The 13744-nt window shown below is 36.8% G+C and overlaps 1 protein-coding gene and 1 long non-coding RNA gene across 7 annotated transcripts in view; one reads left to right on the top strand and one right to left on the bottom strand.

Annotated features, from left to right (window-relative positions):
• VPS8 (VPS8 subunit of CORVET complex) overlaps positions 1-13744 on the bottom strand; it is a 257257-nt gene that overhangs the window by 142409 nt on the left and 101104 nt on the right. For all 5 annotated transcript variants that reach the window (XM_072807706.1, XM_072807710.1, XM_072807707.1 and 2 more), the window contains 3 exons: positions 2608-2650; positions 1142-1214; positions 734-853 (listed from right to left, as the gene is read on the bottom strand). In XM_072807706.1, the coding sequence (XP_072663807.1) occupies positions 734-853; positions 1142-1214; positions 2608-2650 (236 nt within the window). The remainder of the gene's footprint in view (positions 1-733; positions 854-1141; positions 1215-2607; positions 2651-13744) is intronic.
• The window catches only part of LOC140622120 (uncharacterized), a 114165-nt gene that overhangs the window by 57750 nt on the left and 42671 nt on the right, over positions 1-13744 (top strand). The gene's annotated exons all lie outside the window — the stretch shown is intronic.

Raw genomic sequence — 13744 nt, 5'->3', positions numbered from 1 at the left:
AAGTATAATATATTTGGAAATCTTACCCTTCTCATGGGCATTTTTTAAAGTTTAAGAGTTTATTATATTATTCAATTTGTAAATGTACTGTATGATCAGCAGAGAAATTTGGCCCATCTCACAATTGTGTTTTATGCATTTGTGAATCTGCTGCTTCTCTAAACACTATAATATAAACACTATCCATGTTATCAAAAGCTTTTTAAAAAACACTAATACTATTTAATTGTAAAGATATGTGTTATATAATTATCCCCCTGGGGGCATTTTCACAGAGAACCTGGCTCACCCGAATCCATCTTTAATTAAATATGAATAAGGATGCTTTTTCAGCAGGAAGCTTCCATATTCCATTTAAACTCCAGTGATTTCCACTGTCATGTCCTTCAGATTCTTCTTCCATATTCAGTATGTCAACTAATATAACTTATGAAACCAAAAATGTACTGCATTTCTAATACTGCTTTAACTTTTTGATAAATCAGTACGTATTAGAGACAAAGAGACACGGGGGCAGTGGGGGAATATGTAAGGAGGAAGGGAAGCGGTGGGGGGAAGAAGGGAGATAAAGAATTAGGAAGTATCAGTGGCACAACAAAATTAAACATTTTGAAATGATTACTGTTCACTTTTAGGGCGTAAAAATTGCACCTGCATAGATTTTTTAATAGAAAGAAGGATGTTTATCACCCTGGTTCCTCTAAAAACCCCTCAAAATCGTATTATCTCTTACCAGTGCCAAAACATTTAGAAATTCTCTTGTGTCAAAGTGTAGCAGAGTTCGAACATAGGGGTAGATTTCTTCCTCAGGGGAAGCTTCTGCTGAATGCAGGCGAATCAGAAATTCAAAAACCTGCAGGTTGAAAGAAAAGTTGATTATTTTCTCTCCTTACAAAGTATCTTGCTGAAGCAACGATTCCCAGTTGGACAAAATAAAGGCATGTCAATTTAGTTTAACTTGCCACCATGTTATAACTTCTCTAATCTGTCTCAGCTCTAATTCCTGGCTGCAGTGATGGTGAGTATGGTCTCTCCCACCACAGCAGATAGCTTCTCACCTGTAACCCTCAATTACAGTTCATCTTTTGTGCATTTTAGCAAGAAGTGTAGATTGTAAAGATGCTGTGGAAATAGCACCAACCTGGTTTTTAACCAAGGGAACAAGATCTTCAGGGATGTCACCAAGAGGATAGGCTCGGCCTGCAAGACAACAGCTAGAAGAAAAGAACAGAACAGACTTGGTGACTTATAATGGGCTGACTTCCAGGTAATATACAGTTTCTCAGACCGAAGATACTAACTTGATTTTTAACCAGGCTCAGCTTTTGTCAGATCGAGTTCAAACCTGATCAAGATGTGAGCCAGTTCAGAAACTGTAGCCAACAGGGATGGTGTTGAAATAACACATCCTGTGACAGGGTGAGCACTTTCATTTCTTCTTATTTTTCCTAAGAAAAACCCAGACTGCACTAGGCGGACAAGAAGGAATGAGAACAGACTATCTGAAAGTCTCACACTGAGCACCAGAAAAAATCTAATGGCACCATTACGTTATGATTTACTGGTTAAAAGTAAAGTTCTTAGAGACTTTAAACTAGTGGGTCTAAGAAGAGTGATTACAGACAGGGAATGAGGTAGGCTAACAAATGTCTGGAAAATGTCTGCAATATTACAAGTCTTCAGAGACAGGAAAACCTGATGAGAACTTAACTGTACAGTTTTACCTCTAAATCAGACCTTCCTTACAGCTAATGCTTTATGGATTATGCTTGCGGGCTGAACTATAAAGACGTCTTCTGAATATGTCCACGTTTTGTGATGGGAGGGGCACCAATTTAAACTTTTTGGAACTAGTCATTAATTTTGAATGGATTAGGGACCGCATATTCTAAGAAGTTTAAAGTAACAGATAAAGTACTAGCTAGATGCTGCAATGTTCTTCTAAAGAATCAACATAACAAGTGTGAAATAGGTCTCAAAGTGAACTCTGACACTAGATAGGAGCTAAAATGATGGTCTGGCAGATTGTCGCCTGTGTGTCTGGAGCCTGGCAGCCAGTTATCCATCTAAAAGTTCTACAGGACACAATTCTTAGACTGCAGACTCTGCAAGGAGTAACGAGATAAGACATTTCACAACCTCTGTCATTAACTTCATGATCTAAACACATCTTTTTCCCTTTTATATAAAATAGAAACAACATATATTCCACAGAGCCATCAGTAGTAAAATATTCTACCACCAGGCTTTCTCAAACTCAGCCCTTATTGGTATTTTGACAGAGATAATTCTTTGTTGTGTGGACCACCCTGTGTACTGCAAGAGACTCAGCAACATTCCTGGCCACCACCCACCAGATGCCAGCAGCATCTCTCCCCTAGCCCCAGTTGTGACAAACAAAAATGTCTCTGGACATTGCTAAACAACAGGGTTGGGGGTTCACCAACAGAGGACAAAATCACCCATGACTGAGAACCATTATTGTACATACAAAAACTGAAACACGAAAAGCACTACAAAGATAGGAGATGACAGTACCTCTAAGGATACAGGGGGGTAATTATAGAAGAAGCATATACACAGATAAAGTTTTTAAAAATCTCTTACCTAATATATACGAGAAGCTTGTTGCCCATAACAACTTGCTCATCTAAAATAGAAAAAAGTTATCTTCAGCAATTCTCTCAAAACCTTTTTGGAAATATAATCTTTATTTGCAAACAAAATAAAGCTTGGCTATTAAGGTAAATATCTTCCTAAATAACACACAATTTGATAAGACCACTTTAATTCTTCATTTTAGAATTTTCATTAGATCCTTCTCACAGAGACAAAATCAAGGAGTCAAACAAGGGAACAGCAGAAGACATACAACTGAGAGTAGAGAGCCAAGTATCATTGGCTTAACCAATAATAGGGGAAGGTGTAGAACAGGCAATGAGTTGATGAGTTAAAGATCATGGCCAATTAAGTAATAAGGATAAGTATGTCTTCTCAAAAAAAAAAAAAAAAAAAGGATAAGTATAATGTCTTCTCATTTGCAACATGGACTCTTACTACTTATTGTGTTCTAGGGCTGAGAAGGCCACTGTTCGCGAATGTTTAAAAGACTTAGATTAGTTTTAGGCCAAGGGGTTAAGGGCAACATAGAACAGAGTAGGAGGAGTCTCAAGAGTGGGTAAAGTGATCAGTAATTCTTATAGTGTACAGATTATAGGAATTTGTAATTAGTAGCAATAAGCTGCAGTTTCTATTTTTGATATGTGAATAGGCATAATGCAAGCAAGTGTACATCTCTTAATCAATAATCCTTTCTAAATATTCCAAATCTGTTTTAAGTGCAAATAAACTTGAACTGCTTGAAATTATATGAATAATTACATTTTGCTTCAATTCCAAACTTTTAAAAATTAATAAACCTTATTTTTTGGAGAAGTGTCACTAGGTTCAAAGCAAAACTGAGAGGAAATATAGACTTCCCATATACCCACTTATCCCCCCTGCCACACAATCTCCTCCACTATCAACATCTGCTCCAGAATGGTTCATTCTTTATCATCAGTGAATCTACAGCGATACATCATCACATTAAGTCCACAATTTGTATTAGAGTTCACTATTAAGGTTGTGCATTCTATGGGTTTTGGCAAATGTATGCTGATGGATGAGCACCATTATTGTACAGAATAGTTTCACTTCTCTAAAGTCCTCTATGCTCAGCCTCCCTCTCCATCAACCTCTAGCAAACACGGATTCTTTTATTGTCTCCATAGTTATGCCTTTTACAGCATGTCGGATAATTGGAATCAGACAATATGTACCCTTTTCAGACAATATGTACCCTTTTCAGATAGGCTTCTTTCATTAGTGATATGCATTAAAAGTTTCCACTTTTAAAAGACACTTTCCATGTCTTTTCATGGGTTGACACTTCATTTCTTTTTAGAGCTAAATAATATTCCATTGTATGTATGTACCACAGTTTATCCATTCACCTACCAAAGTACATCTTGGTTGCTTCCTAGTTTGGGCAATTATAAAGAGAGATGCTATAAACATCTGCGTGCAGGTTTTTTAAATATGAAAGCATGACTGCTGGATCATACAGCATAAGTATGTTTAGTTTTGTTAGAAATTGCCAAACTATCTTCCACAGTGGCTGTACCATTATGCATTCCCACCAGCAGTGAATGAGAATTCCTGTTGCTGCACATCATTGCCAGAACTTGGGTGTTGCCAGTGTTACAGATTCTGGCCATTCCAATAGACATGTAGTGGTATCTCACTGTTGTTTTAATTTTAATGTCCTAATGATATTGAACATCTTTTCATATGCTTACTTGACCTCTGTTTATCTTCTTTGGTGAGATGTCTTTCAGATAACCCATTTTTGAAAATTTCAATTCAATAAATTAACATATAATGTATTACTGGTAGAGGTCAGTGGTAGAGGTCAGTGATTCATCAGTCTTATATAATACCCAGTGCTCATTACATCATGTACCCTCCTTAATATCCTAATATCACCCAATTACACCATCCCCTCATCCCCTCCCCTTCAGCAACCTTTATTTCTTTCCTATGATTAAGAGTCTCTATGGCTTATTTACCCCTCTGATTTCATCTTGTTTTATTTTTTTCCTCTCTTCCCCATGATTGTTTTGTTTCTTAAATTCACAAATGAGTGAGATCATATAACTGTCTTTGTCTGATTGACTTATTTTGCTTAGCATAATGTCCTCTAGTTAGTTCTATCCATATCTTTACAAATGGCAAGATTTCAATTTTTGATGGCTAAGTAGTATTCCATTGTGTGTATATATACCACATCATCTTTATCCATTCATCTGTTGATGGACATCTGGGCTCTTTCCATAGTTTGGCTATTATGGACATTGCTGCTATAAACACTGGGGTGCAGATGCCCCTTCAGATCACTACATTTGTGTCTTTAGGGTAAAAACCCAGTAGTGTAATTGCTGGGTTGTAGGATAGCTCTATTTTCAACTTTTTGAGGAACCTCTATACTATTTTCCAGAGTTGCTGTACCAGCTTGCATTCCCATCAATAGTATAAGAGGGTTCCCCTTTCTCTGCATCCTTGTCAATATTTGTCATTTCCTGACTTGTTAATTTTAGTCATTCTGACTGGTGTGAGGTGCTATCTCATTGTGGTTTTGATCTGTACTTCCCTGATGCCAAGTGATGTTAAGCATTTTTTCATGCATCTGTTGGCCGTTTGTACGTCTTCTTTGGAGAAATGTCCATTCATGTCTTCTGCCCATTTCTTGATTGGATTATTTGTCCTTTGGGTTTTGAGTTTGATAAGTTCTTTATAGATTTTGGATACTACCTCTTTATCTGATATGTCATTTGCTAATATCTTCTCCCAATCTGCCAGTTGTCTTTTGGTTTTGTCAACTATTTCCTTTGCTATGCAAATTTTTTTTATCTTGATGAAGTCCCAGTGGTTCATTTTTGCCTTTGTTTCCCTTGCCTTTGGAGATGTGTCTAACAAGAAGTTGCTGCTGAGGTCAAAGAGGTTGCTGCCTGTGTTCTCCTCTAGGATTTATGTTCTTTATCAAGTTGAGAAAGTTTTCCTCTACTCCTAAGTTATTCAGAGTTTTTCATGAATGGGTATCAGATTTTGTCGAATGCTTTTTCTGCATCTATTGCTATGATCATAAGATTTTCATCTCTTGCTTATTGATGGAATGGAACACATTAATTAATTTTCAAATGCTAAAGCAGCCTTGTACCTGGGTATATCTTACTTAGTTGTAGTGAATAATTCTTTTTATACATTCTTGGATTCAATTTGGTGATATTTTATTGAGGGTTTCTACATCTATGCTCATGAAACATACTTGTCTGAAGTTTTATTTTCTATAACGTCTTTGTCTGATTTTGCTATTAGGGTAATTAAGGTAATGGTGGCCTCACAGAATGAGTTAGAAGTATTCCCTTAGCTCTGGCTTTTAGAAGAGATTGAAGAGAATTGGTATAATTTCTTCCTTAAATATTTGGTAGAATATACCAGTGAAACCCATCTGGGCCTGGCACTTCTGTTTGAGGAGGTTATTAATAATCGATTCAATTTCTGTAATAGATGTAGGCCTATGCAGATTGTCAACTTAATCTTGTGTAAGTTTTGGCAAATTGTATCCTTCAAAGAACTGGTCTATTTCATGAGGGTATCAAATTTGTGGACATGGAAGTATTCATAATATTCCTTTCTTATCCTTTTAATATCCATGGGATCTGTATCTATCTTTTCTTTCATTTCTAATATTAGTAATTTGTGTGTTTTTTTCTTTGTTGGCATGGCTACAGGCTAACCAATTTTACTGATCTTTTCAAAAAATGCTTTTCAAAAAAGTCAACAATTTTCTCTGAGTTCATGGATTTCTGCTCTGACGTTTATTTCTTTTCTTTGCTCATTTTGGACGTAATTTGCTCTTCTTTTTCTAAATTCCTAAACAAGAAGCTTAGATTTTAAGTCTTTCTTCCTTTCTAATAGATGCATTCAATGCTATAAATTTCCCACAGAGCACTGCTTTTGCTGCATCTCGCAAATTATAAGTTATTTTCATTTAGTTAAAAACAAATTTCTTGAGATTTCTCCTTTGTCTCATATTTTACTTAGAATGATCATTTCCCTCACAGCCCAGGTCTCTGCAGACCAGCTTAGCAAGGGGCACTAACAGCCATCCATTTATGCCCCCACCCCCACCCCCGAGTCCAGTTATTATTGTTTTTTTTTTTTGCAAAGAGATGAAACTCCTCCGCTCTGGCCCCTATGTCTAGTGAACACACCAGGGGAGGGCAAGAATCGAGTTTATTCCCTGTCCTTGTCTCCTCTGTGAATTGAATTTCAGAAACTTTTTTATACATGCAACACAAAGCTTCCAGATCCATAAAATATCCCATTGATAAGGCAGAAAAAGGGGTTTTGTTTTGTTTTGTGTTTTTCTTTTTTTGGAAACTGCACTTTAAATTCTGCTATAGCATAGGAGCGCAGGACATGTATCCTCATTTGCCTGCCTGATTCTATGGTGGTGTCACTTTTATGTTGTGTTCTTGGCGCTGGAACTGCTATCCTTTACAGTTCTGTTTCCCAAGCTCTGTTCAAGTTAAACTCATGTAAACTCTGGCTGGGAATAGCACCCATGTGCTGCATAAGTTTCTATTTGGATACCAATCCACAGGCCTCAGGAAATCGTCTGCCATGTATCAATAATAATTAGTGGCAATGATGTCATTCTGAAAAGCTACAATACTTATACAGTAAATTTTACAATTCTTTGGGGAAAAAATTATAAGAAAAATAAAATTTTTTGTTTTACCTTCACTTACTAATTTCTATGATGTTCTTTCTTAGATCTGAATTTTTTTTTAAGATTTATTTATTCATGAGAGACACAGAGAGAGAGAGACAGAGACACAGGCAGAGGGAGAAGCAGGCTCCATGCAGGGAGCCTGACGTGGGACTCGATCCTGGGTCCCCGGATCATACCCTGGGCTGAAGGCGGCGCTAAACCACTGAGCCACCGGGGCTGCCCTGGATCTGAATTTCTTACCTATATTATTTTCTTTCTCTCTAAAGAACCTTTTTTTTTTTTTTAAACATTTCTTGCAAGACAGGTTTATTGGCAACAAATTTCCTGCATGTTGGTGTCTAATAAAGCCGATTTTTCCTTCACTTTCAAAGGATAATTTTACAGGGTACAAAATTATATGTTGATGGGTTTTTTTTTCTCTAAACACTTTAAATATTTGTTCCCAACACTTTAAATATTTACTTTACTCTCTTCTTTCTTGCATGGTTTCTAAGAAGTTGAATGTAATTCTCATTTTTGCTCCCTGACAGGTAAAGCTCTTTTTCCCTCTGCCCTCTTTCAGAATCTTTGTTTTTTCTGCAGTTTAAGGCAGCCCAGGTGGCTCAGCAGTTTAGCGCCGCCTTCAGCCTGGGCCTGATCCTGGGGACCCGGGATAGAGTCCCACGTCAGGCTCCCTGCATGGAGCCTGGTTCTCCCTCTGCCTGTATCTCTACCTCTCTCTCTCTCTCTCTCTCTCTCTCTCTCTCTCTCTGTGTGTCTCTCATGAATAAATAAATAAAATTTTAAAAAGAAAAAGAATCTTTTCTGCATTTAAGGTGTGGGTTTTTTGTGAGTTTTGTTTTTGGTTTTTGCCGTTTATCCTGCTTGGTGTTCTCCGAACTTCCTGGCTTGTGGTCTGGTGTCTGACATTAATTTGGGAAAATCCTCAGTTATTATTGCTTCAAATACTGCCTTTGTTTCTTTCTTCCTTTTCCCTCTGATACTCCCACTATGTGTATGTTACACCTTTTGTAGTTGTTCCACAGTTTCCACAGAACACTTAGATGTTCTGTTCTGCTTTTTTTCAGTCTTTCTCTTGGCTTTTCATTTTTGAACTTTGTTATGTCCTCAAGCTGAGAAGTTCTTTCCTCAACTATGTCCAGTCTATTAATGACCCACACCATCAAAGGTATTCTTCATTTCTGTGAGCTTTATGGCATTTTAATGTTACTTAGTCCTATCCTCCTTTCCCCAACTTTACTATAGCTCTGAAAACCAACAGCCTGGTACAAAGCAGCAAACTAGTGACCACCTGAGGGGACAAAATGGGCTTGGAGCTCCCCCAAAGCTTCATCCCCAGAGAAGCACAACTATGTGACCTATTTGGCAGCTCACTTAAAAGCTCCACTCTCAAGGTTTGTCTTTTTTTGTCCCAACTCAGAGCTTACTCAGTGCAAATACCACTATCAACACTCCCACCCCCATCACCCAGGTATCTCTCAAAAACAATCGGTGCAACTGTTTAATTTTACTGGTGCCAGAGGTTGTACTAAAAGAATGAAATAACAAACTCAACAAAAAACTTAAAAGGAGAAACTGGAGAATGGGAGTCTTCAGGGGGCTTTCAAAAGTTCCAACATATTTCCACAACTCTAGAAAGACATGTGCACATACAGGGTTGTGACATATTGAGGAAAGACCTGGAAAAGCCCTAATCTACTCATGGCTAACTCTGAGGCTCTGCATACGCAGGAAGTAAAGGTTAAGGCAGAATTATAAGCTGCATGCTGAAGCAATGAAAGTTCCAAAATAAGATGAAGCAAACTTAAAGACTTAAAGTAAGACAAAAACAATTCAACAGTAATACTTGGGGACTTCACTAATCTACTTTCCATAATGGATAGATCAATTAGCAGAAGATGAATAGTAAATAGAAATCTTAAACAAAATTATAAGCCAGATAGACCTAACAGACATCTATAGAATATTCCACTCAATAACAAAACATATTCAACACATTATTTTCAAGTGCATATGGAACATTCTCCAGAACAGATCCTACATTAGGCTATAAAGTAAGTCTTGGGGAGCCTGGATGGTTTACTTAAGCATCCGACTCTTGATTTCAGCTCAGGTCTTGATCTCAGAGTCATCAGATCAAGCCCCACATCCAGCTCTGTGCTCAGCATGGAATCTGCTTGAGATTCTCTCTCTCTCCCTCTGCCCCTACCCCAGCTCCCTCTCTCTCCCTCCCTCTCAAAATAATAAATAAATTAAGTCAGTCAGTCTCAATGAATTTAAAACAATAGAAATCATACAAAGTATGTTCTATGGGTACAATGAAATAAGATGAGAAATCAGTATCAGAAGGAAATGTGAGAAAATCACAGACATCCTGAAATTAACATCCTTAAAAAAAATATCACAAGGAAAATTAACAATTACTTTGAGATGAATGAAAATAAAGACACAACATACCAAAATTTATGGAATGCAGCTAATACATTACTAAGAAGAATATTTACAGATAAAACACACCTATTTTAAAAAGAAAGATTTCAAATCAATAACCTAAAATTCCACTTCAAAAAGCTAAAACAAGGGATCCCTGGGTGGTGCAGCGGTTTAGCGCCTGCCTTTGGCCCAGGGCACAATCCTGGAGACCCGGGATCGAATCCCACATCGGGCTCCCAGTGTATGGAGCCTGCTTCTCCCTCTGTGTCAATGCCTCTCTCTCTGTGTGTGTGACTATCATAAATAAATAAAAATTTTTAAAAAATATTCCAAAAAGTTAAAACAAAAGAAAGAAAGGGCAAATCAAACCCAATTAGTAATAAGATGAAGGAAGTAAATATTAAAGATTAATGCTAAAATAAATGAAAGGTGAAAGGGAAATAAAAAATATCAGTAAAGTCAAAATTGGTTCTCTGGAGACCAACAAAATTGACAAAACTTTAGCTGACAGACCAAGAAGAGAGAAGGCTCAAATTACTCAAATCAGTAATAAAAGAAGAGATATCACTACTGACCTTATAAAAATAAAAGGAATTACAAAAGAATACCTTAAGCACTATATGCCAACAAATTAGATAACACAGATGAAATGGATAAATTCCTAGAAACACACAAACTACAAACACTGACTGAAAATGAAATAGATAATCTGAATAGACTACAACAAGCAAAAAGACTGAACTTAAAACTTCCAACCAAGAATATCCCAGGCTCACATGTCTTCACTAATGAATTCTACCAAACATTTTTTTTTTGAAGATTTATTTATTTTAGAGAGTGCATGAAAGAGGGGTAGGGAGCAGAGGGAGAGAGAAACACAAGCAGACTCCATGCTGAGCAAGGAGGCTCACCCAGGGTTCAATCCCATTACACTAAGATCACAACCTGAGCTGAAACCAAGAGTCAGACACTTAACCAACTGTGCAACCCAGGCACCCCTTTTTTTAAAAGATTTATTTTTAGAGAGAGAGAGGGAGAGAGAGAAAGAGAGAGGGAGAGAGAGAAAGAGAGAGAGAGAGCATGAGTGGGGTGAGGGGCTGAGAGAAAGGGAGAAGAGAGAGAATTTCCAGTAGACCCCACTGAGCATGAAGCCCAACCTGGGGCTCCATCCTATAACTCTGAGATTACGACCTGAACCAAAACTCAGAGTTAGATGCCCAACTGACTGAGCCATCCAGACACCCCTGAATTCTACCAAACATTTAAGAATACCAATCCCTCATAAGCTCTTCCAAAGATCACAAGAGAGAACACTTCCCAACCCATTCCACGATGCAAGTATACCAAGATATCAAATATACTTGATACCAGGAAAAAGACATAAAAAGAATATAAAACTAAAGAATATCCTTTATAAATACAGACACAAAATCCTCAAAAACAAAAAAAAAAATAGCAAACTGAATCCAGCAGCATCTATAAAAGATGAATACACCAAGACCAAGGGGGAATTTATCCCAACAATGTAAGATTGGCTTAACATATAAAAATCAACCAAATCTTATAGATCATGTAAAGGACACCCCACAAGATTATCTTAATATATGCAGAAAAAAACATTTGATAAAATCTAATTCTTTCATATTAAAAACACTCAACAACTAGGAATAGAAGGAAACTTCTTCAAACTGATAAGTTTGAAAAACCCAGTTTACATCATATTTAATAAAGATCATAAACATAAAGATTGAATGTTTTCCCCCTTAGATCAGGAAAAAGATAAGGATGACCACTCTTGTCATTCCATTCAACATTGTACTGGAGGTTCTAGCCAGGCCAATTGAGGGGGGAAAAAAAGAAATAGAAGGCATTTAAATTAGAAAAAAGAAATAAAACTATCTCTATTTACATGTAACATGATCTTACATATATAGAAAATTCTACAGAATACATTTAAAAAATCAGAATAAATGAATTCAGCAAAGATGTAGGATACAAGATCAATATACGAACTCAATTTCATTTCCACACACTCAAAAAGAACATTCCAAAAGTAGAAATTAAAAAACCAATTCCATTTATAGTAGCACCAAAATTAGTAAAATAGGAATGGATTTAACAAAAGAGGTATATGATTTATAAATGAAAAACTGCAAAACATTTTGAAAGAAATTAAATAAGACCTAAATAAATGTGGGGTTTGTCCTATGATCATGGATTGGAAGACTTAATGATGTTAAGACAGCAATAATCCCCAAACTGATCTATAGATTCAAAGCATCCTTATAAAAATCTCAGGAGCCTTTTTGCAGAAATTGGGGAAACCAAATTGACTTTAAAAGACCAAAATAAATGGAGAAACATATTATATTCATACATTAAAAGACTAAACACTGTTAGGGTGGCAATCTCTCCCAAATTAATCTACAGTCAATGCACTTTCACACAAAATTCTAATGTTTTTTTAAAAGAAACCAATGGGGATCCCTGGGTGGCGCAGAGGTTTAGCGCCTGCCTTTGGCCCAGGGCCTGATCCTGGAGACCCGGGATCGAATCCCACGTCAGGCTCCCGGTGCATGGAGCCTGCTTGTGTCTCTGCCTCTCTCTCACTGTGTGCCTATCATAAATTAAAAAAAAATAAAATAAAAAAAAAAATAAAAATAAAAGAAACCAATGAGTTGATTTTAATGTTTATATGTAAAGACAAAGGACCTAGATTAGTCACAATTTTGAGAAAGAAAAAGTTGGAAGATTTTTTTTTTAATTTTTTTTTAATTTTTATTTATTTATGATAGTCACACAGAGAGAAAGAGAGAGAGGCAGAGACACAAGCAGAGGGAGAAGCAGGCTCCATGCACTAGGAGCCCGATGTGGGATTCGATCCCGGGTCTCCAGAATCGCGCCCTGGGCCAAAGGCAGGCGCCAAACCGCTGCACCACCCAGGGATCCCAAAAGTTGGAAGATTTAAGTATCTGATTTCAAGACTTAGTATAAAGCTACAATAGTCAAGACAGTATATCACTGGTGCAAGTACACACATATTGATCAATGGAAAGTTAACAAAGAGCACAGAAAGAAACTCATATGCTCAATTTATTTTTGACAAAAATCAATTTTTGTCAGTATTTTTAACAAAAAAAGTGTCAGGGTAATTCAATGGAAACAAGGTATCTTTTCAAAAAATGGTAAAGGAACGGATAGCTTAATGAGGAAAAAAAAATCCTTAACTTTACCTTGCATCACATAGGCAAATTAACTCAAAATGGATTACACACCTAAATATAAGTGCTAGGACATTAAATTTACAAAAAAAAAATATGTAGGAGGAAAGCTTTATGACATTGAATCGGACAAAAATTTCTTAAACACCAAATCTAAAACTACAAAAGAAAAAATGAATAAAATGAACTTAAGATTAAAAACTGTTGTTCTATGAAAAACATGGTTAAGAAAACAAAAAGCTAAGCAACAGACTGGCAGAAAAGTCTGCAAAACATATCTTGAGAAAAAGCTTGTACCCAGACTAATAAAGAATTCACCAGCCCTGATGGGGATTCATTCACTTGGAACTTTTACAACCCACTAATATGAAGTCCAGGATGCCTCCTCCCTAACCTAAAAAAAGTGCTAAAGATTTAATCGATTAGGGCAGCCCCCGGTGGTGCAGCTGTTTAGCACCGCCTGCAGCCCGGGGCATCATCCTGGAGACCCGGGATTGAGTCCCACATTGGGCTCCCTGCATGGAGCCTGCTTCTCCCTCTGCCTGTGTCTCTGCCTCTCTCTTGCTCTGTGTCTCTCATGAATAAATAAAAAATAAAATCTTAAAAAAAAAAGATTTAATCGATTAAAAAATACATGTGTGGTGTGTGTGTGTGTGTGTGGGCAAGAGCACATGAAAAGATGTTCAACATCACTGACCATTGTAAAAATAAAAACTAAAATCACAATGAGATACCATTATACACCCACTAA

This window comes from Canis lupus, chromosome 31 (genome assembly GCF_048164855.1).
Source record: "Canis lupus baileyi chromosome 31, mCanLup2.hap1, whole genome shotgun sequence".
NCBI classification, from domain to species: Eukaryota; Metazoa; Chordata; class Mammalia; order Carnivora; family Canidae; genus Canis; species Canis lupus.
The sequence above is the reverse complement of the archived record's forward strand: the minus strand, read 5'-3'. Positions and strand labels throughout refer to the sequence as shown.